Genomic DNA, 24,491 nt, shown 5'->3' with positions numbered 1-24,491 from the left:
ATACTGGATTTGTTTGAAAGGATGTCCAATCTAGAAATAGTCACCTGGTAAATTATTCCCTTGAAATTACAGCTTGAGGAATTTAAAAAGGAAATTGCTGGGGCCCACGGAGGATGCTACAAACCTCTCATATATAAAGGGCAGCTTCAGCTTTGTGGCAACTTGATCGCCCTAAAATTAGAATGGCCGCACCCTGACGCACACAGGATTTAGACTGTAGAGTCACTGAGTGAAAGCTGTGCTTCACAGGACGCACCCTGCCTCATCTCTAGATCTGTTCCTACCCAAAGTTTGGATGTTCAGCTTGTGTTCCTAATGCTAGAGATCAATGAGCTTCTCCCAGGCTTCTGACTTTGTCAAACTCCTTTCATGACTTTTTTTTCTCTCCCCCCAAATTGGTTTGCTATCTCTGAGTGTCCATTCTGGCCTGTCTAGTTGTTTTTCCATCTCATCTATTTTATTTAGCTTTTCCCTCCCTGTCCACCCCCATAGTTATTACATGTGTTCTCTAAGGATAATTGCTCATTCTCTGACAGATGTTCATTGAATAAATATTCTTTTTTTCCCTCATACACCCACTTTCGAACCACCAAATTTTTTTGGCTGTACATTCAAACTTCCCTAGAAATGGCTACAACCTGGTTAATGTCACCATCTCTTGGCTGTGCCATGGCACTAGCTTTCAGATTGGTCTCCAGGCTTTGGGTATCATTTTTCTATCCCTCCTCTAACCTGGCAGATGCGATCTGATCCCTTTCAGACCCTCCTTCAGAGTTGGCTCCTACTCTGTTCACAATTATCCAAACAGTTTTCAGTTCATTCAGAGAAAAGGACAAAGTTAGTAAAGGACTATCTCTGCTCCTGTCTGCCTCTGTCCTGCTTTGACCTCTTGGGCTTCATGCCTTGCTCTTCTTACCCACAGTCCCTGGACCCTCCTTGCCCTCTTGCCTTTTTACAACATTTCAGATATATTCTGGCTTCAGGGTCCTTGCCTATCCCTGTTTCTTCTGCTTGGATCATAGCTCCCCCACAGAGTGCAGCCACCTCTTTTCTCACTGTGTCCTTGCTTGAGTACCATCTTCTCTGTGGGGCCTCCCAGGGCCCTTAAGGTTTCAGCCTACCCCCTCTTTCTTGGTCCTTTCTGTTTACATTGCCTGATTCACTTTCTGGGTATAACTCATTACCATATAGCTTTATCATCTCTTTCCTCACTGGTGAGTAAATACTCCATAAAGAGAATTTTGGGTTTTTTTTCCCTCTTTTTCTCTGATATTTAAGGAAGTATCTAATAAACTTTCACAGAGGAGACAGATTTGCTAAAGGATTTAGAAAGCATAATGGAGAACACTTAACCTCTCTATGGTCAGGCAAGATCCTCTAATAAGGCGTGATATAGCAGGTGACACCTGAGCTTGGGAGATGCTGGTCTGAGGAAGGGAGGAGGAGAGGCCCTTGGGCCTTTCTTATAAAGAGGAGTAGAGTGGACAAAGGCCTGGGGACTCAGCAGCTGCTGCTGGTGCTACTCTCGTTTCTCTACCCTCCTCCTCACTTCCAGCAAGCCAATCTGGCTTCTCATGGTCAAGATGTGCAACATTACAGAAGGGCTGCTACACCTTTGAGCAGAGAAGGCTGGGAATGCCTGGGAAGTAACAAGTGCACCTGAGCCCTTAAATCAATGACCAAATGGTCTTAGGGGGGATAATATATATTCATTCATTCATTCATTCCAGTTCTCTTGCTCCCTGGGCAAGCTACTTTTGAGGGACAATCTGTACATCAATTCTGTAGGTGTCCACTGCATTAGATTTACACATGCCTCCAGTCCTGGCGTCTTCCCTTTCCTGTGCCACTCTACCTTGATAACATGATTTCCTTTAAAATCCCACAAACTGCTGTTCCTTGAATCTTGGCTCTGGATTGGCCTCTGGAGGAAGTCAAATAAAGAGATTGATTCCTACCCAGATTCTGGAGAATAATGACAGTGAACAATTAGAGAGACAATAAAGTAAACCAGATTGGTTGGGTCTAGAATCTAGAAAAAGATGATTTTAGTTTCATAGTGAAAGAATTTGAGTTTAATGAAACCTTTGAGTTTGGAGGTGAAGTAATCAAAAGGATAACTGAGTATGATCCATGTAATTGATCTATCTGTTTCATGCAGTGGTACTGTGTTGGGGAAAGGGATAGTCTACAGGGTGGGCTGCCAGTTACAGAAGAATCCAAGAGGTACCCCTGGGATACATTTGAGAGTGCATCAGTTAGTGAGGTGACAGTGATAATGGAAAGGGATAAATAGAGATAAAATGTGAAGGGGAAAAATGACAGGATTTAGAGTCCAGCTGCATGAGTTGACAGATGTCTGGGGGTGGGGGGCAGAAAAAGACAAAAAAAAATGTCGGAAGTCAGATGAGTGATAGAGTAGTATCATTAACAGAGATGAAGAATCTGGGAACCGGCTCTTGTTTGGTGAGTTAAATACACAGTGTGGTTCTGCCAATGGAAGATCCAAGTAGAAATGTTCCACAGACAGCTGGATAGGCAATTTTATAAGAAAGCAGGAAGAATTTGGTTTCAGAATTTGGGCACTTTCAGAGGATCATTGAAGCATCTGGCTATTTCAAAAATCCCAAAGAAGAACTTGCTTTACACAAGCCTTGGAGGCTTGAGCTTGTGATTCTTAACAGAGAAAAAGGAAGGTCATAGTAACCTGCAATGACAGGCACACATTACAGTTAGAACATGTGCACCTGTGCATGGGGAAAGAGGAGGTGTGGGAGGGCAGAATTCCAGATTCTAGCCATGCATGTTCTCCAGGATATTGGAGAACTCAGGAATCAAAAGTGAAGTTCAAGGAATTCAGCAGAGACAGATGTAGAATTATGGAGATTTGGCCAAATCTCCAGCCATTCCTAGTAAGATATTGGGACTCTGAGGATAGTTTTCTCAGCTGCCCTTGCTACCCGGTGAAGGATATTATTAAGGAATCCGTTCTCCACATTTTTTTCTTCAGACTAAATAAACCTTATTACATTTCTGTTACAGGTAATAATTTCCATTTCTTATAATTATTTCTACTCTTCTCTGAACTTTCTCCAGTGTTCCTTGTCCTTTAAAAATCTAAAATCAGAACTTCAAAACACAGTAATAACTGGCTCAGTTCTGGGCACAGGAAATGATTCTTCTTCTAAAATGTCACTCCTAGGCAAGGTATCTTAACAGGTTTTACTTTCTGATATTTTTCTTTTTTCTTCCCCTCTTCCTCGCCTTCCCTTCCTCTCCAGCCTCCCCCCCACCCACCTCCCCGCACATGGGGTTGAACACTGGGCCTCCTGTTTGCCTAGCCTGTGCTCAACTGCTGAGCTACAACTCCACACCTCTATTTGATTTTAAATCTGTCCTTTGATGTTTATCTTATCATAATATTATGTTGATTTCAGACAAAATATGATCATAATGGAATATATCTTTTAAAATAATTTTTTTTTTGTTTTAATCTCAAAAGCTCTGAGTTAGAATGGGTTTTGGTTTCAGTCTATTTTTCCAAGTTTCGGGAAGATTTAGGTAGAAGATTCTAGTAATGACTCTGATTCTCTTTTCTCCCATGGCAGGGAACGTATGAAGCAAAGTTATCAAACTTTTGCTGTCATCTGTACATTGGCCCCTGCTCACCTCAATAATTTAAACCCTGGGCTAGCTAAAATGTGATAGAGGAGAGATAAGAAGGAACATAGTTAGACATTTGTCAAAACTGGAAGCAATGTGGGAGCGCCCAGGAGCGCAGAGCCTGAGCTGGACAAGGTCTTAGGGAGTATTTTTCCATGTGGACGGGAGGGAGATCTTGTAGGAAACAGCCCGAGTTTACACACGCTGGGCTCTGAATCCACGGGATTTACAAGCCTCGTTGCTGGAAAGAGTCTACAGCTCTCAGGACCCTAGCGGTGTACGATGTTCACTGGACAATAAAGTTTCTGTTTAACAGAGTAAAATAAAAACACTGTCTTTCCCTTACAGGGTGGTGAAGCAGGCCCTCTGTATTAAAGGGTCGGGGGACCCTTTCCATGGCTTAGGGCTTGGCAAGACCCGGTTCAGCTAAGATCGCAGCGGATCTGCTGTCACCCTGACTGCGGGGGAGCCTCGAGGTCCGAGAAGAGCAAACCCTCAGCCTCTGGGGCTGCGGTGGAAGGTTCTGGCGCGCAGGCAGCCGACAGCGTGGGAGAGGGGGGCGCTGCCCGCCAGCCCGGCTCCGGAGGACTCCTCCCCCTCTCCCAGCCCACTCGCAAACCAAAGTACAAGGTCCTCTGTTCCAGCCAGCAGCGCTGCGTGAGCCTCTACACGTAGCCGCAGACAGCGCTTTAAATAGGGTCCGACTTGAGCAAACGATCCCAGACGTGGAGCCCGGGGGGCCAGCACAGGCGACCGCAGCGGCGGCGGGTCAGCGGGCGGCCAATAGCCAGGGCGCGGCCCGCCCTGTCACCTCCCCCCTCGGGGAGTCTATAAGGTCCCGGCGCCCGCGGCTGCGCGCCTCCGCCTGGCCCGGCCCTGTCTGCTTTCTCCGCGCTGGGGCTGCAGCCACCGGCGGCTCATCTGGCGGGATCGCTGGGGTCCGCAATCGCCAGCCTCGGGCTGACCAGGGGGTCGCTGCGTTCTCGCGAGAAGTGCGCCGCTGCTGGGCAGAGGGGGTGCCGGAGCTGGCGCGGGCTCTTCAGAGGCGGAAGATGGGGAGGTGCACCGTGAAGTCCCAGCTGCTGCTGCTGCTAGCGCTCGTCCTCCACCTCTGGAATCCTTGTCTTGGTGCCAACTCGGAGAAGCCCTCTAGTATACGGGCAGGTGAGCATCCCCGCAGTCTGCCGCTGCCCCGAGAGGCTGAGTGGGATGGACGGTCCATTCATCCTCCCGCCCTTTTCATAAGGTTGCCAGGTGAGTAGGGGAGAGCCTATCTCTCCTCCTCAGGACCGCCGAGGTGAGTGGGGTAGACTGACCCTCCGCCCCAGGACAGCTGAAGTCATTCCCAGAACTGCACCCGGGAGGCGCTGAAACCCGTGCAAGTGAGGGAACACTCACCCTCGTCTTCTCTGGGAGTTTCTCTGTAAACTGAGCGCGCCCAGATTTTGCTTCGGAATTAAGTTGGGGTTTCCTTTTGGTCTTACGAATCCCTGGACATTCCAACACCTTTCCTGCTGCTGCTCTCCTTTCTGCTGCTTGGCATGCTTTATCTGGACCAGGCAGTACTCCCTTTGTGACCTAAACACGGGACTCAGTGTATTTTCTGATTGATGGTGACACATTCCTTCCAGTGCCCTAGGAAGCTGCTGGTAACACCTACCTTTTGCCAAAATCAATGCTCAAAAACCTTGGTTGTTTTCTGAAAGGCTTCCCGGGCCACCCAGCACGTCCAGGAGGCAGCTTTCCTCCTTTGGGATTTGGAGAGGAGACTGTGGACATAGCTTCTCCTCTTTGCCACCCTTATCCTCAGCCCTGGCTGTTACTTGTGTTCAGAAGCTGAAACGGCAGCAGCGAATAGTGCAGTTATGTTCATGTAAAACAAAACATTTTACTTTTAGCCAAGAGAGACTCTGCACATGCTTGTCTAAACACTCTTCTGCTGCATTTGCTGCAAAGGAGAAATCCTTGGAGTTTTTCACTTTTGTACCTTTCTGCTCAACTCTCTGAAACTGGATATTGCATTTAAATGACCTTCTGATATGCCTTTTTTTGGGGGGGAGGTGGGGGCAGATCGTTTTGGCATGTTTTTACCCACTTAAGTTAATTGGGTGCTTTTTTTGGGGCATGAATTTTCTATAAGCCTAAGGACAGACATTTTAACTTCAGGGTTGTTTAGAAAGTGACATTTGGTGTAGAGACCAGGCAATCCAAAGAGCAGTGGTTTTGTCTTAATCTTCAGGTGTTTGGGAAAACTCAAGCAGTCTAATCTGCCTATCTTTCTACATTCCCATGAAACAGTACTTGCTTTGTTAGCATCAGAAACTGGGAATTCAGGTGGATTTCTGTCAGTTACAGAATGCTTTCCTTTCTGTAAGGAATGCTGATGGTTTAGAAATGGGTATTTGAACATGTATGATTTCTCTAAATTTGAACTAAATTTTGTCATAATTTAAAAAAATAATTCACTTAGTGTAACATCTAGAAAACAGACAATGGTACTTTTAGCAAACAGAAATGGAGGCAAAACATAAAAATTAAAAAAGTTAAAAAACTTTCCCAGAAACGATTTTTGTTGTTGTTGAAACACCCAAGGAAACTTTTATAGGGAGATAAAATAACCACTGAGGACTTTATTATTTTTGAGGGTTTCTTTCAGCCCTTGTATTATTTTATTCCACCTCATTACCAACCTTTCCTTTTGTAGTTGCCTTTAAAGTCAAAATTGGCTTCTTCCCCATTCTGGCTTTTAACTTTCATGAAATTGGACACTCAACTTTTAAAGTTTTGTAACATCAGAGAAAGGGAATTTCAGATATGAATGTTTCTCTCAGCAAAAGACTAAATACAATCTGAGGAATGGTTACTTAGTAGCTGGGCACAGGGAGTTCAGTTAGGAATTAATTTGTGGGAAAATGTTAATTTATGATAGATGGAGCCAGCAGTAGCCAGTTTGATTACCAGCTATTGTATTAGAGGTTCTTATAGGTTATGTAGTAAGCTCCTAAATGCAAAAGATACACTATTTGAGTACATGGTCAGAATCATGGACTGTGGTCTATTTTATCCCTTAGGCATTACAATTGAAATTACTATACAAATATCAAGCTTTTCCTTAGGATTCTCAGTGGTCCTAGATTAATAGTGGGTATATAGAAAGATGGCTTCTCATCTCTGACCCCCTGTATATGTCCGTGTGTTCCAGCTAATCATTAAGAAATGCACTAAATCAAAATTTCTTGGCCCTGTTGAGATTTGGATCCAGATATTGGGGGCTGATCTTTGCATTGTAGGATGTTTGCAAGGCTCCTTGCTCTATGCCCACTAGATGCCAATAGTATCCACTTATAAATGTGAGAGCAAAACATGTCTCAAAAAAAAAAAAAAAAAAAAGAACAAATGTGTCCTGAGGAGCAAAATGGCCCAGGCTTGAGAATCGCTGGACTAGATTAGTCTATGTGTATCTGAAGCAATGCAGAATTATAGTGTTACTGGAGTAATAACAACAACTTGGTTTTTTGAGACTCAGTCTCCCTATGTTGCCCAGGCTGGCCGCAAATTCCTGAGCTAAAGTGACCATCTGCCTCAGCCTCCCAAGTAGCACTACCAAACCGGGCAGCAACTCTTTTTCAAGAGCATATATTTATAGTCATTTTCCATTTTTCCACTGTACTAGAGAACATAGTGTTTGCATCACGTTTATCCATTTTTGGAATATAGTTTTTCTCAGCTTTGGTGCCATGTGTTGATCAGAGTTAAGAACTCTGCTTTGTGTCACATCTACTGAGAGTTCGACTGTGAACGGTGTTGGTACCCTTTTGGTTGTCGCTTTATTTTTAGACGGAGAGAATCTGAACAAGATTTCGGTTTTAAAACTCATTTTCACCTAGAAGTTTTTGTTTGTTTGTTTGTTTGTTTTTTGTACTGGGAACTGAACCTAAGGGTGCTCTACTACTGAGACACATCCTCAGCCCTTTTGATTTTTCATTTAGAGACAGGATCTGTGCCTTAGGGCCTTCCTAAGTTGCTGACACTGGCCTAAAAACTTGCCATCCTCCTGCCTCAGCCTCCCAAATAGCTGGGATTACAGGCATGTGCCACCACCACCCCAACTTCTCCTAGAATCATTTATAGGGACATTTATAGAAATCACGTGTGAAATATATTTCCTTATGAGAACTTTCCCAGGTAGAACTCTTTGATTCCATCACTGTCAATAAATCAGGTTGAGACACTGATTTATTTCCCCTACTCTGTGTTCTACATGAGAGTAATAGGGGATGAATGTATTCTGGCCAATTCTTTGCAACCAGGATTCCAGACCTGGATCAAGATTTGTTTGTGCTTTCTGCTGCACCTTGACTATTTTATGATCTAAATTGGGTCGACACCAAGTTTTGGGCAAACATGAAGGAAATGTTTTCTGTCAAGACTAGTATTTTTCAACCATGTTCATTTATAAGCTCTTTAATTTGCTCTGGTACATTTGAGGAGGACAGGAAAGTTTTGTCCCTATCTACAGATGCAAACCAGCAATTTACAGGGTGGAGAGGAAAAGGGCAATGCTCTGGAGAAATTGCTGGAAGGGAAAAGAGAGAAAGGCTGCTCCCAGGGTACTTTCTTTGTCTGTTCTTGAAATCCTATCCATTGTTGAAGTCTCACTCCTAGAGAATTCTTCCCTTGACTTTTGTTTGGCCCTCTTTCTTTCTAAATTCTTAATAAAGTTGGTTTCTACAAATCCAACCTGCTTTGCATTCTGGGTGTTCTTTAAGAAGTTGTAAGTTCTTTGACATGAAGGACTGAGTTTGATTCATTTTTAGGCTCTTCACAATGTCTGCCCTGTTCTTTGCCACGCACAGATTCTGGGTTCATGTGTGTTGAACCTAGGCCTCGCCCTGAGAATTCTGCAAATGGCATGCAGTCCATGAGATGACTAGTTGCTCTCTTTTCCACAACTTTAAGTAACTTCTTTTCTTTCCTGAGGGACCCAGATACGGCCATGGCCTAGCAACGTAACTGAAAGACCAGGCAGGCTTTTGTTTCTGAGTTGTAATTGACAGTTCTTCTCCCTAGCTTAAGGTTTCCCTTCTACCTGCCTTACTTGATAGAAAGTGGCTCCTGCACTATTACTTTCAGGAGCTTCAGTGCCATAGTCCTTTCTTGTAGCTGGTGATGTGGAGCCTTGGAATGCCACATCACTTGCTCAAGATCACACAGCTGGACAGCAGTGGAAGAGGGGCTGGTGACCTTCCTGCAGCCTCTTCTCCCTGTCTTCACTGTTGTTCAGTTGGACTTTTAGGACCGACTGGAGAGGAGGGTTAGGGCTTCAGTAACTGAGAGAAGCAAAAGGAATGCTTTGCTAAAAGGGAAAGCAACCTAATTTGTAGGTTTATGTAGATACAGGGGAAAGGAATAGGTTAGCACAGCCTGTAGGAAATCAAAGGGCCCTGGGCCAGGAGACAGACTATACCCTTGGGCCAAATCGAGGAGGTCAAAGCCAGCAATCTGTATGTATGTATGTATTTATTTATTTATTTTTAAACCCTTCTTATATTGAACTCAGGAATGAACTCAGAGTTTCTTTACCTCTGAGCTACATCAGCAGCCCATTTTATTTTATTTATTAATTTTTTTAAAATTTTGAGACAGGGTCTTGCTAAGTTGTCAAGGCTGTCCTTGAACTTGCAGTTCTCTTGCCTGGGCCTCTGGAGTCTCTGGAATTACAGGCATACATCATAGTGCCTAGCAGCTACCCATTTTTATATGGCCTATGGGTTAACAGTGATTTTTACATTTTAAAAATAGTTGGGAAGTATCAAAAGAAAATTATATGAAATTATAAAGACATGTGGAATTAACGTCTTACTGAGGCATAGTCACCCTCAGGGGCTCGCCTGCTGTGTGGCTGCTTGAGTGCATGTGGGAGGAGTCCTGTGTGTGGCCTGCGGAGTCCACTGAGTCCACACACTTGCTGCCTTCTCCCTGTTCAGGGGGCTGTGCTGACCTTGCCTTAGGAGGTGATGGTCCCTTTTATGCTGTGGCTAATGCAGATCTGCTGCTCTGTTGGAAAGAGCTGGGCTTTGGACAGTAGCAGCTGGCTCTGGGCATGTCCAAGGCCTGTTTTTCATTTTAGACTTTGCCAGTGATTCCTTTGGTGTTCTGAATTCAAACATAGAGCTTCTCTGTTACATCATTTTAAACAGCACTGGAAGCTAACTAGATATGTTCTTTAGTGTAATAGTGTTCACATGGTCAAAAATAAATAAAGGACTCTTGTAGCCAGTTGGAAAGGCCATGCATATTTCTTCAGAGTTTGTGTATTTTCTACAAATTTGTCCTCAAAACTTGGTTATGAGTTTGTGACTTGCCTTCTCAGAGGAAATAATTAGCACATTTATCATTGAGCACTTTTATTCTTCTTTAACTATCCCTATACATTGGGCTAAATTGAGAAATTAGTGGCTTTTCAAGTGACATAATCTTTTTAATTTTCTTTGCATTTTCTGTGGAGTGCTTATCTGACGAAACTAAACTTAGCAAAACTAATTTTCTTAGCTATTGAGATTGTAGTTTCCAAAAAAAATAGTTATTCTTGGTGGTAGAATACAGACTGTGGTCTCCTATTTCTTGTCCTTATTACAACCTTAACCCATATGGTCTATCATTCTCTATATATGACACAGACAAAAGCTTAAACTGAGCAATTTTATAGGTGTCCTATAACATTTCATAGGTTTTTATAGGACAATTGGCCACAACGGGTGAAGGCCAAGGTGTAGTCTATGTTTATAGTGAGGAGAGCTTTTATACTTAGGATCCTCTTCATGAGTTTAAAATACAGTAACTTCAGGCAAGTTGACTATTCTCATTCAGGATAATTTTTTTAAAAATTACAATTGAAGGAACATTATAGAAAAAGGACAAATTTCTGTTACATATTTTCTTGTGGGTTAAAGAGGGATATATACTTTTTTCAATAATTTTATTTTTTTATAACATATAAATCTCCCTATTTAAAAAGAAAACTTTAATTCAGGTTAGAGCATTTGCATTTTTATTTACTGGATGACTTTGAAGTTTTTCAAGTCTTGGTTATATAATCAAGTATTAGCATATTGCAGTTTTAGGAAATCCTTTCTTATTCATATTGGCTTGACCTATGGATATGTGCCCTCCCCTTCTTGAATTTGCTTAAAGAAGATGTGATTAATTGAGAAAATGCTTCATTTGTGAGTTCAGAAATATAGCTCATGTTTAGTATTATATTCTGCTATATGAAATTTTGTTTGTTTAGGTTTGGAGTTAAATTCTGTGCAACCAAGGAATAAAAAACTATTTTGCTTTTTAAAAGAGCAATCGACAGTTAAATATTTTTTTCCTACTGCTCTTTTTGATTATCACTTTTCTCAACAAAGTATCAGTTCTTATGCAAGTTTCTGAGTAACACGGCTCCCAGAAGCGTCTCCAAGACAGAGCTTGGAGTCTGCTGCACTACCCTCCTCCTTTTGGGTTGTTGGCTTCTATTTCTGGAGAACCATAATCAGAATCCTCACTAGAAATGCAAATAAATAAATAGATATTTAAGTAAACAAAATTTGGATGCAATTCAAAAACCATGATTATAACTGTAAACATCCTCTAAAAAAAGTTTTAATACAAATAAGGTTTTTAGTAAACATACAGCCACAGTGAGGGGCTGAATGTGGGGGTGGTCGGAAAAGTGCTTCTAACAAATCTGGGAGAGTTTCTAAACTGCCAGAGTTAAAATTAAAACTCATTTGTTATATTGATGGTTTAATACTGTTTTTGTTATTTTGGATGCGTAAGACTTCCTGGTGTTTATAATGTGGGCTTATTTTTTTTTTTAGCTTGTTACATTCACAAGTGTTTAAGAGGAATTCCCCGTTTGCTTTCTAGTTACTGTCGACTTATTTCAGAGTTCCTTCCAGAAGGCATAAGAAGAGAGGATTTTTCTTCTGACTTTAATGCTATGGTCCTATTCCTATGCCCTGTGCCTTGGACAGATTAAGATTCTTTATGGGTTGAAGGATCTTGAAGCATATGTGGTCTTTATCTCTCTCGTTATCATACCCAGTCAGTCCCAGGCAGTCAGGTGTAATCCAGAGATGTTAGCTGTGCCTCCTGCCACCCAGCTTGACCCTCCCACAGGCTCAGCAACAAGTCAAAGAGGTCTGTGATGCCTCCTGAGGTCCTCGCCTCCTGTCATCAGGAAGACTGTCATGGACTACTCGGTTTTAATTGGTTTGAAGCCATGATTTATGGGGTTTTAGGGTGCTAATTACTTAAAGTAGCTGCAAACTTTAGGTATTTTAAATGCATTCTCTAACAGACTCTTTCCTTCTGAGTTCTAGCTGAATACCAGCAGCTATTTCATTTCAAAAAACAAATCTACAAATACAAAATGTAAATCATTTCTTAAAAAAAAAAAAAAAAAGAAGAGACTGGTCAGCAGTTGGCAGGCGAGCTGGAGTGGCCTCCCTGATTCAGTGTCCTGGTGAAGTGTGGCGGAGCCTTATGCAGAGGGAAATGGGGCTTTGATGGGGTTTTTCCAGTTTGTCCTGAGCCAGCTGTGAGGCCCCTGGTCTTCAGAGGTCCCTTCTCCAGCTCCAGCCATGCTGTCCTTTCCTGGCCCTTAGCTGGCACCACCCCTGTGACCAGATTGCCCCACTCATCCAAGGCCCTCCGAAATTCCTTTCAGCCACGTCTAGAGAAGGACAGTTCTCCTTTTCTTCTGACTTCAGTGTAGACGAGGCTGGAATTTTTTAAACAGTGACTTTACTAGGTAACCAAGAGCAAAACAAAACAAAACCCAAACTGGAAAATCACCAAAGCAAAGAAATGAACAGACTTACCAAGTAGACAGACCGAGTTCCTAACTTCCTGACTTCAGTATACAGTTAGAGCTGCACAATCCTAGCACATTCTTGGGAGGTCCATAAATTCTGTGTCCTTTTCCAGCTTTTCCTTCTTCACTCCTCCATCTCACTCCTCACTCTTCCCACAAATTTTGTTTTTTGGTACCAGGGATTCAACCCAAGGGTGCTTAACCACTGAGCCACATCCCCAGCCCTTTTTTATATTTTATTTTGAGAAAGGGTCTCTCTAAGTTGCTTAGGGCCTCACTAAGTTGCTGAGGCTGGCTTTGAACTTGCAATCCTCCTGCCTCAGCCTTCCAAGCCACTGGGATTATAGGATTGTGCCACCAGGACCGACTTTTTTTTTTTTTTCTATTCTTTTTCTTTCTTTTTTTTTTTTTTTTAACACAAAGATAGCTCTTCTCCATGGTTGGATCCCATTGGGATCCCTGGATAGATAAGGGGTACTAGATGGATTGTATTTTGTAGTTTCTTGGAGGTCAATAGCATGACTCTAACCATTAAGCACTGAGTAGGTGAAAGTTTTTGCCCAACTTTTTAGTTGTTGGTGGTACTGGGCATTGAACCCAGGGCTTGCACCTCCTAGGTAAGTACTCTATCGTGGAGCTCTATTCCCAGCCCTTTTTATTTATTTATTTTGGTTTTAAGACAGAGTCTTACTAAGCTGCCCAGGCCTGCCTAAAACTTAGAATCCTCCTGCAACAGTCTCCTGAGTAGTAGGATTATAGGCATGTATCACCATATCTGACTTCGTAACTCCTTTTGGATTGCTTTCATTCTTGGTTCTGAGTATGAATTTGTAATTGCTTTATAAATCTATATAATTTAATAAACTCACATTTACTTATTGAATTAACTAAGCTTTAAAAATTCTTCCCTAATATATTTTTATAAGAGGTATCTAATAGTATGGTAACCATTTTGATGCAAATGTATTCAAAAAATGATTTCCATTGTATAATACTGAAGTGTGACAATTACTATCTAAACTTTTGAGTATTTATTGAATGACTAGTCTGTGTTCTGTTGCCTTGTATGGAGGAAAAATTTTAAAAAAATAAAGCAAACAAACAAAACACACACCAGGCTCAGTTCCCCTTCCACATTGAAATTCTAAGACTATTAACAGGAAAGTAATGCACATGCAAAAGTAAAGAAGTCTGAAATGGGCTTAGGATGAAGCACGAGGAAAAGTGTCCAAAGTTGGTATCAGGAACCCTGGGTCTAGGGTCCAGGTCTTCTACCTACCAATCTCGACCCATTACTGAGCCCCTCCAGATGCCACTAGTTACTTGTTATCTTCTGTCTCTGTTGTTTGGAATATTTTGAGTTCTAAGCATCAGGATGTGTGGTAGAGACAGAGTCCTGCATGGAGCAGAAAAGCAGCTTCAAAGAAACTTGTGATTAGTTTACTTGTTGGGCCAGAGGAAGCATAGGCACATGTTTGGTTTTATGTTTTCAATTCTGCTTTTGATTCTAGTTGTAGCAGGAGCTGGATTTGGCTAGAATAGGATGTTACTTTTTTGCTAATTAGCTTTTGATTTAGAGGTAAGAAAGGAAAGCCAAGATTAAGTAGAATTAAATTTGCATTATAAAATATTCTGAGTGTTTTTTATATGAGAGAGGAAAACAGTTCCATGTTCATATGAAAACTATTATCTGTCTTCTGAGAGGAATCTTATACTATTCATCATATTTAAATATACTGAGCTGTTTTAAAAAAATAACTGCATATTCGCCTGCTTCCTTTCTATTAAAATTATACATAGATTAAGAAAAATGGTGCTGGGAACTTTAGAAGTTATAAAACATCTTTTTATGATATTTGCTCTTCAAATTGTTACTGAAATCCGATCACCTGCATGCACCTTTTAGATTTGTTGAATATCTTTAAAATATGATGGCATTTTGTGAACTAGAACTACGTTAACTAAAAAAGAAAGTCTGTTCAAGGGAGAAAATACACACCCATGTATTTACTAGTCACAGAGATTACTCTTAAACCCTAAGACTAGAGGAGAAAGCATGAATGCCTTTTGATCTGGACTTTCCTTCTTTGATATGCTGCTTGGTCCTTGTACTCACTGAGTTTGTTTGTCCTGTGTTTGCAGCTCTGGAATGGAAAGTATGTTGTGAGTGATAGCCTAATACCTGCTCCTCAGAGGAGATGGTTTTGTTCAGCGCCTTTTCTTTTTTTTCTGGCTCTTTTTCCTACAGTAACCAAAAGAATTTGATGTAAGTTGAAGGAAGTAGTTCAATAGAACAACTGGAAGAGAAAGACTGTAACTGAATTTTGAAAACAGATACAGTTATTGCTTTTTCAAGTGAGGTCATCAGAAACCACAGGAGCATTTAGCTAGAGCGTTGGTCTTGGGAATTAACCAGGATTTATTGAGTAAGCAAGTAAACAACTGTAGTTATTGCTCCTGTATTGTATATTAGGTTAAAAAAGAGCTTGGTTTATTAAAATGATAAACTAGCCTCTATGTGTTACTCTTAAATATCATGTAATTGATAGTTTTATGTCCCTCAAAAGAAAGTAATATTTTATAGCGTAGACTGTCTGTTAGCAGCCAACCTCCTCTTCTATATAGAAGTCATTGAGTGGCTCTGTTACACCAGTACCAGTGGCTCCATGGTTTATGACTGAGTGGATTGTGTGGGATTTTTAAGAAAAGTCTGAATTCGAAGCCCCCATGCTAGCAATGGGAAATTTTGGTTATATAAAATTGTACAGAAATATGATTTGGTTAAGTTTAGGCCTTGAGATTTATTTGTCAGGTTTATCTTATCTGATGTTGTAACACTTATATTAATCATAACAAATGGAAGGTCCCAGCTACTTTTTGCCATTCCATGACCCTCAGCCTGTGGTGTGGTATTGTTGGGCCCTGGTGGGACATACACCCTGAGACAGTATATAGTACTGTGTTTGCTTCTCACTTGGTTGTAGAAGATCAGCTGGCTGCCTTGGCAAGCAGCAGCAAGCAAACATGCAGGGATGAGCTCCATGATGAACAAAGGCACTTCACATCTCTTGGTACTTCTGATAAATTGAGGCACATGGGCTGAAGATATAGCTCAGTTGGTAGAGTGCTTGCTTGCATGCACAAGGCCATGGGTTCAATCCCAGCACCATAAAAAAAAAAAAAAAAAGAGGCACAAGTCTGTTGAATCTGAATGACCTCAAGATGGGTTCCACTTTCATTCTGATTAAACATTTGACAAAGAATTCAAGATGATGTCACTTCACTTTTCAGATATTAGGACAAATGTAGAAGCAATACAGAAGAGAGTGCTTTCTGGATATGGCCAGAAAGGGTCCTTTGTAGAGGACTGGGATGAGAAAATTAAAGGTACATATGCTTTTGCCTGGATTGCTAGGCTGCATGATTTCTTTTAAGGTCAAATACTCACGAATGACACCCCATGGGAGACAGTGTAAGGTAGCAGTTAAGAGGATGATGTTTTAGAATCAGACGTATGAATTGAAATACCATTTCTACCTCTATTGTCAGGGTCCTGCCACCTGCACTAAGGTGGTGACAGTTTGGAGGGGTATTTAAGAATAAGCAACTATTCATGGGCTGTTCTTGAAACAATTTTCTTAACTTCTCTAAATTGTCAGTTTCTTTATAATAGTAGTTGCTTCATAAAGTTGATTTTTTTGTCTGTTTGTTTTGGATAGTGGGTATTGAACTCAGGGGCACTCAACCACTGAGTCACATCTTCACCCCTGTTTTTATCTTATTTAGAGACAGGGTCTCACTGAGTTGCTTAGTGCCTCTCTCTTGCTGAGGCTGGCTTTGAACTTGGAATCCTCTTCAGTCTCCTAAGCTGCTGGGGTTACAGGCATGAGCTACCTCTTCTGGCCTTCATAAGGTTGATTTGAGAATAAAATGTGAGTATACCTCTAAAACGCTTGGCACAAGGCCTTCAGACAGATTGCTGGCTATGTGCTCCAAGGCTTGTTCTCATTCTAAACAATATAATTATAATCAGCATTCTTTTAAAGTGAAACCTAGAATGAGCCGAGCTAATTCTTGTGTTCTGATAATGGGGAGAAAAACGTAGGCTATCAGGGAATTCTAAAAATAAGTTTTAACAATTCAAATATAAAGCAACTTTTTCCAGGGGAACCCAAAGAAAACAAATCATGAATGTAGTAGTGCAGATCAGTCTCTTTGGTGATGTTCTTTGATGGTTTACTCAAATTCAAAGCTTTAAATTTTCCTCATTCCCATGATTTATTCTTGATATTCAGGAGTGTCATGGTGCCCACTGTTCTCTCTCTCATTTTAAAATTTTCTTTAATCTATAATAGAAACTGTACATTTATGTGTATGTCTGTGTAATTATATATCTGAAACAGATAAGGACTTAAGAAAAAACCAACATAGTGCTGTTATCACACTCAACAGAGATTCCTTACTGGCCTCAAATATCCATTCAGTTTCACTTTTTCAGTCCCAAAATGCCTTTTTGTAGTTAGTTTGTTTGATCAGGATTCATGAAATTCTCTTCTTAAATACCCTTCCTAACTGTCACCACCTTAGTGCAGGCGGCAGGACCCTGGCAACCTGAGAGTCATATTCAGTCTGCATACTGTATTTCAGAAAACTCTTAATTCTTATGTTTTTAAAATCAGGACATTTTACTTAAAAACCTGATTTTCTTTGCTTGGTGGAAAAATAGAAAAGGAAGCCTGTTAGGAACCCTGGACTTGCCTTCCCACCAGGCAGCAAATGCTGGCCTGGGAAGAGCCCTCCTGCGGGTGTGGCTTGTGCACTTCTGTCCCTCCCGGTCCCCAGTGCCCACTTGGCTCCTTCACTAATGGACTTTTGCAATCTCTGGTTTTTGGCATAGATCACCAAATGAGCTAATGATAGTGCTTCTGAAATTGCTTTAAACTTGTGTCGTCATTGTTGAGTCCAGTGGCTCTTAGCTTGTGGATATTTGGTAAAGTCTGTGGACATTTCATTTGTCAGTAGTAGTGGGTGCTCTCCTGTGGGAAGAGGACAGGCATGCTGCTAAAACATTCTACAGTGCACAGCACGTCTGCCTGCCAGAAAGGACTACATGCCCCTAACTGTCAGCAGTGCTGGGGCTGGAAATGTTGCAGTGTGGTGGCCCTTGTCTGATTCCAGGCCCTGCTTCCAATGTGTCATTGTTTCCCAGTTCGATATTTATATGGGATTTATGATTGGACTGAATTCTTCACTCTCCAGCCAGGAAGCTATGCTTTTGCCCAGCCCCGATCCCCTCTGGGAATATTTCTAGGTCCCTGGACTGTGAAAATTCTACCTATCATTTTTTAAAATTTATTTTTTAGTTTTCGGTGGACACAACATCTTTATTTTTATTTTATTTTTACATGGTGCCGAGGATCGAACCCAGCGCCCCGCACATGCCAGGCGAACGCGCTACCGCTTGAGTGACATCCCAGCCCTACCTATCATTTTTAAGGCCTCCATTTTTAGTTCTCTGATGAAAAAATTATGATGAAATTTCATCATACTATTCTCCAAAATTCCTTTAGAAATGGAAAATTCCTTAAAGATCTATTTTAACACTTTCCCTTACTACAATCACTGCTTCTCTAGTTCAAGAAACTAAACCTAGAGATATTAGGTCAAAATCCATGGTTTCTCCCAGTTCTTTGCTCTCTCTTCTATGCTGAATTCTTGCTAAAATATAATCTGTTATTTAATTAGATATGTAGTGAGCTATTCTCACCTTTTCAAGTGAAAACATTGTATTCCTGGGTGCATTTCAACTGCAAGAAGACAGAAACAGCATCTCCCCATTGTTGGTATGAAATCTGTGAACTGCTCTGCCTTAGCACCTAAGCATCCAGAAGCTTCTTTGTCTGCTGGCCCCACAGAGGGACAGTGAGATCACTTATAAATAATGCAAACAGTAGAGACCTGCACTGGTCAGGGTTCCATTCAGGAAAAAAAAAATCAGTTCATTTTAGGTACCTTGAGCAGAGGCAGCCTAACAAAGTAGTTATGAAACTGCATAGTTTTTGGAAAGCATGGAAGAAGAGTGAACTTTAGGTTGGGTCTGCAGAAGTGACTTCCAGAACGTGAGAGAGCTGACCAGATGGGGAGGTTGCTCCTTCTGTTCCAGTTGAAGGGGATCAGCAGGCTGCCTGGAAACATGTGGCTCATGCATACACTGCTATAAATGTAATCCAGGGTCGGGAAGCTGCCTCCACATCTCCTTATGCCCATGAGGTTGGTGATAGACTCTAGAATGCAGAATTAGCCACTGCCTCTGCTATTTATTTGTATGTGTGTCTCTCTCCCTCTCTTTTCCTCTCTCCGCCTTCCTCCTCTGCTGCCATGAAATAAAAGGCCAACCTTGAACTACAAACACAGGGTAGTCTTTCTGCCATGCTTACTAAAAGAAAAGACTGAAAGTAGTAGACCAAACCATGTGTCTTTCAAATCTCAGAGGAATGAATCAAAGGAAGGGAGTAATTTTCATCTAGATACTCAGCTTCAGAGGAATTGGGGAAATGCACCTTTAACATTTTCTTTCTTTCTTTTTTGGTACTGGGAATTGAACCCAGGGATGCTTAAACGCTGAGCCACATCCCCAGCTTTTTAAAAAATTTTACTTATTCATTTTCTTATTTTTTCAGTGAGTTGCATAAGGCCTCCCCAAGTTACTGAGGCTGACCTTGAACCCATGATCCTCCTGCCTCAGCCTTCTGAGCTGCTGGTATTACAGGTGTATGCCTGGTTAACATTTGATTTTCCTGGAAATTTCTTCAGTAATTATTTTTTTTCTTGAAATTTGACAAACCTGTCAATAATTTTAGAATTATGTGGATGAGTCTTTTTGACAATAGGGTCCCCCTCGGAATGGGCTCAGCATTATACAAAATAAATACTCATCTTATTGACACGGAGATCTGTGACAAAGTGCTAAGATTATTTCACGCTTTGTCAGTTTAAAAAAATTTTTTTGTAGTTGTAAATGGACAGAATGCCTTTATTTTGTTTGTTTGTTTTTATGTGGTGCTAAGGATTGAACCCAGTGCCTCACACATGCTAGGCAAGTGCTCTGTCACTGAACTACAGCCCCAGACCCTCGCATTTTGTCAGTTTTAAGAAAAATTGATGAAGAAAGTGATGGGAAAAATAAATAAAACTCTAAAATAAAAGTAACTAAATAATAGGGATTCATGTTCCCTCACTTTGGTTTTTAGACTCAGAGATCAAGTTATATGAAGGACAGTGTAGAGAGACTTATCTCTGTTTACAATTTTATAGTGTCTTTTTGACTTTTAGTAATTTATTCATTTTCTTATTGTGCTTTGCCTTTATACTGCACCCTATTAACTTTTGGTAAATATTTAGCTGACTAATGTTACTTTTCTGAGATGAAACAACCGGGGCTTGTTTAAGGGTTCTGTAATTTGAGAAGGTCAAGAGATAACAGAAAAATTCTGTCTCATTTGGGAAGGAATTAATTTGACTCAGCCTCTTAAGTACGTGACATTAAAAGTGCCAAGGAAAACTCTGAGTATCACCAAAGCGGCACTTTGTAATCATCAATTTGTTTTATGATTTTTGTTTGAAAGTTTGGTGTTCCTGTAACTGCTTTTTATGTTTGTAGTTTCTTTGCTCATAACAGATACTATAAATAAGCTTGTGACAAAAAATTTCTAATGAACAAATCTGCAGAGGAGGATTTTGCATTACAATTAGAATTGGTTTTCCTCATATTACTTTGAATTGGGATATGTAAGCACGATTTCACCTCACTCAACTTTTCTAGGTTACCCTAACTACATGTGCACATATTTATTTTAAAATTTCATTTGTTTTGCTTATTGTTTGTGACAGTTCCAGGTGGTAAGTAGATATGCCTCAGTGATAAATGATTGAACAAAACTGCATTGGGAGCAGATGTATGAGATTGATTAAAAAATAATTGTATAGCTTTTTAAATTTATAATATTCAATTTTTTTAAACTAAGGCATAAAAACTTTAAAGTGTATCTATTAAGGGAGTGCCATGTAAGTAATGTTTATATCAGGTTAAATAAGTTCCTTTTAAAAATTTTTTTATTTGCTCTATTTATTTATATATAACAGTAAAGTCTATTTTGACATATTTGTAAAAACATGGAGTATATTTTATTTTAATTAGGATCCCAGTCTTGTGTACATGATGCTGAGATTCACTGTGGTATATTGATATATGTACATAGGAAAGTTATTGCAGATTCATTCCACTGTCTTTCCCATTCCTAACCTCCCACCTTTCACTTTATTCCCTTTTGTCTAATCCACTGAACTTCTATTTCCCCCCCTCCTACATATATCAGAAAGAACATTTGACCTTTGATATTTTTTGGGATTGGTTTATCTCACTTAGCATAGTAGTCTACAGTTCCATCCATTTATACTGGCAAATGCCATAGTCATTCTTCTTTATGGCTGAGTAATACTCTATTGCATATACATACCATAGTTTATCCATTTATCATTTGTAAGGCAACTGAGTTGGTTCCATAGCTATTGTGAATTGGCCTTGCATAAACATTGTTGTAGCTGCATCACTGTAGTATGCTGATTTTAAATCCTCTGGATATATACCTAGGAGGGGCATAACTGGATCAAATGGTGGTTCCATTCCTAGTTTTTTTTTTTTTTTTTTTTTTGAGGAATCTTCATGTTTCTTTCCAGAGTGGTTGCACCAATTTGCAGCTCCACCAGTACTGTATGAGTCTTTCCTTTTCCCCACATCCTTGCCAACATTTACTGTTGCTTACATTCTTGAAACATGTCTTTTTTCCAAACATTTATTAATTAGTTTTGACAAAAAACTTTCAACATTCTTTCTTCTAGCTTTTTGACATAAAAAAGTAAAAAAGGTCATTATTGTTATCTATGATCAGCCTACGGTACAATACCACATCAGAATTATGTGTCGTTTCCAACTAAAACAGCACCCATAGATCAGCACCCCACCTCCCCAGCCACTGCTAGTCACCATTCCATTCTTGACTTTAGGAGATGGGCTTTTGTGGATCCCATGTGGGCCTGGGCTCACAGTGTGCTTGTCTTTCTTTTCCTGAGTATTTTACTCGGCACAGTGATCTCTAGTTCCGTCCATGTTGTCCTAAGCAGCAGGATTTTATTCTTTCTGTGGCTGAATAGTATTCCATTGCATGTGTGTGCCATATTTTCATTATTCCCCAAAGTGATTTGAAGACTTAAATGTAAGACCTAAGTAGGTTCAAAATGCTGCTATATAGCATATTAGCTTTGTGATTGTGTGTATGTGTGTGTGTGTATGTGTGTATTTAAAATGGTACATCTCAAAAATGTTTGCTTTCATTTTGATGAACATGATAATAAATCTTGGGTGAATGTGAATTTATTTCTGTGATGTGCCTAATACTATAACACGAGTCCAGTATGTAGGCTTTTCATCTCTAAGTTGCTGTGAAGACTATTCTAAGAAATCTCGATGCACCGATAGGAATCAGTGAAAACAAGAATGTAACAGACTTGATGATCATGGCCTAATTTTATTTAAAAATTGTACCTTTTTTTGTACTAGAAATTAAACTCAGGGGCACTGGACCACTGAGCCACATCCCCAGCCCATTTTGTATTTTATTTAGAGACAGGGTCTCACTGAGTTGCTTAGTGCTTCCCTTTTGCTGAGGCTGGTTTTGAACTTGTGAACCTCCTGCCTCTGCCTCCTACACCATTTGGATTATAGGCATGTGCTACCATGCCTAGTTAAAAATTATACTTTTGATTGCAATAAAATGAATGCTTATAACTGAAAACAAAGGCAGTCAAGAATGAATAAGTCTGTCAACGGCCTTCCCATTAACTTGTAAACAACATAAAATGTTGTGATAATTTTTTCTATGTCTACATCTTCATCTGTCTTTATAAGCATAGGATACACACACATGGATAAGCATTAAGAACAATTTTGGGGCTGGGGATGTGGCTCAAGCGGTAGCGCGCTCGCCTGGCATGCGTGCGGCCCGGGTTCGATCCTCAGCACCACATACCAACAAAGATGTTGTGTCCGCCGAGAACTAAAAAATAAATATTAAAAATTCTCTCATTCTCTCTCTCTCTCTCTCTCTCTCTCTCTCTCTCTCTCTCTCCTCTCTCTCTCAAAAAAAAAAGAAAACACTTAAAAAAAAAAAAAGAACAATTTTGTGCTCTGTCTTATTACAATATTGTAACATTTTTTCTATCATTTAATACTTTTTTATTGATTATTTAAAGCATTTCAGAGCTCATGATATATCATCTTTCATACATTTGACTCAAATTGGGTTTTGAACTCCCATTTTCACCCCAAATACAGATTGCAGAATCACATCTGTTACATATTCACATTTTTACATAGTCACTAATATGGCATTATGTAAAAATGTCATTTAATACTTTTTAAGCCATGATGTTAAAGTAACATTTTGACATCCACCTCTGGATGATAACATAGATTGTACAACTGTTAACCCACTATTGACTATTTGGCACTAATGGGCATGATATTGTAAGGATATTATTGATTGTAACTTTGGGTTTCTGCTTTTTACTTATTTGCATAGGATTGATTAAAAAACTATTGAAAGCAAGTGGGATTAACTCTTTTTTTTTTTTTATGTCTCTCACTAGGTATTATTGAGTTGTTCTCCAGAAACTTGCATGGATTGTAGTCCCAAGCCACAGTGTACGAGATGGTGTGTTGTATGGAAATTCTTGGCAGAAGTACTTTTCAAAAGACTTTATTACAGTTTTTAGAGGAGAATAGTATTGGATTCTCTTTATTTTGATTTTTTATTTGTTAAAGTTATAGTGATTTATTCATATCTTTGCCTGCCAAGATAAAACTTCCTTTTTTCCCCCTTGCCTCTTCTGTGAGTGCCAAAGCTGCGTTTCAGGGGAGTGTGCAGTCTAGTCTGGTGAGAAAGCTCAATAAATGAATCAGAAGAAGGGGCAGGGACAAGGAGGTCAGGAATGTCATTCTAGTAGTTTTTAGGGAAAGGTTTTCTTATTTCTTTATATTGGAACAGAGGCTTGCAGAAAGGGATTGCTTCCTGGAGAAGAGGATTACAGGAACCCCACCTTCACTGAGCCCAGGGTGTGCTCTTTTTGTCCGTGGAATGGCCTGGAGTCCAGTGTGCCTGCAGTGGGGGCAGGGAGGGTCACTTGAAAAGGATATCAGATTGACAGGACCAGATCACTAGGGACTTGGGCACTGTGGTAAGGAGAATAAGACAAAAACCCGTGGAACATTCTGAGGAGGGAAGAGACAAGATTAGTGCAAATAAAAATATTATCTATGAACATACGGACAGTAAATACAATACGGGCTGGATTTCAACACCTCTTCTCCTTGGGCCCCTCTGGAAGGTGTCTTTGTGCATTACAGTTGCTAAACCGGATACATTGTAGCCCTGAATTGATACAGTGTTAGCCATATCATTTTGGTGGCATGGTAAAGAGTAGATTGATTAGGGCAGGGATAAATTCAGGGAGAGCCCGTAGGAGACGGTCTCAGTAAACCAGAAGGAGGTGATGGTGCCATATTTAGGCCCGGCCCAGAAAAGGTGGTCTGGAGCAACTGGGTTCTGTAATGCAATGATAGACTTTGCCAGCAGATTTAATGGGAATGTAAGAACAAGGACTCCAAACTGTGTACATGAACAGCACAGTCAGAAGTTTAAATCTTCAATACATCCTCACCAACTGGAAAGCATACACTGCCTGCCGCTCTTTCTAGGCTCACACTCAAGAGATGGGGAATTTTTGAGGGACTTTGGTGACTATTTTACTGTCATTTTAATAATCAGTGTTATTAAAATTTATAGACTTTCTTGTATATACAATATTATCCAAGTGTTTATTTAGTAGAGTGCTAGTGTTGAAAAACAGA

At 40.4% G+C, this 24,491-nt stretch overlaps 1 protein-coding gene across 2 annotated transcripts in view; it reads left to right on the top strand.

Moving 5' to 3' along the window:
- The first annotated feature begins 3,849 nt into the window (after window positions 1-3,849).
- PLOD2 (procollagen-lysine,2-oxoglutarate 5-dioxygenase 2) overlaps window positions 3,850-24,491 on the top strand; it is a 94,180-nt gene continuing 73,538 nt past the window's right edge. For both annotated transcript variants that reach the window (XM_081301894.1, XM_081301893.1), the window contains exon 1: window positions 3,850-4,827. In XM_081301894.1, coding sequence (XP_081158020.1) covers window positions 4,716-4,827 — 112 coding nt within the window. In that variant the 5' untranslated portion in view covers window positions 3,850-4,715. The remainder of the gene's footprint in view (window positions 4,828-24,491) is intronic.

Source organism: Spermophilus citellus (genome assembly GCF_964194105.1).
Source record: "Spermophilus citellus genome assembly, chromosome: 7".
NCBI lineage: Eukaryota > Metazoa > Chordata > Mammalia > Rodentia > Sciuridae > Spermophilus > Spermophilus citellus.
Note: the sequence above shows the minus strand (reverse complement) of the source record. Positions and strands in the feature narration are given on the sequence as shown.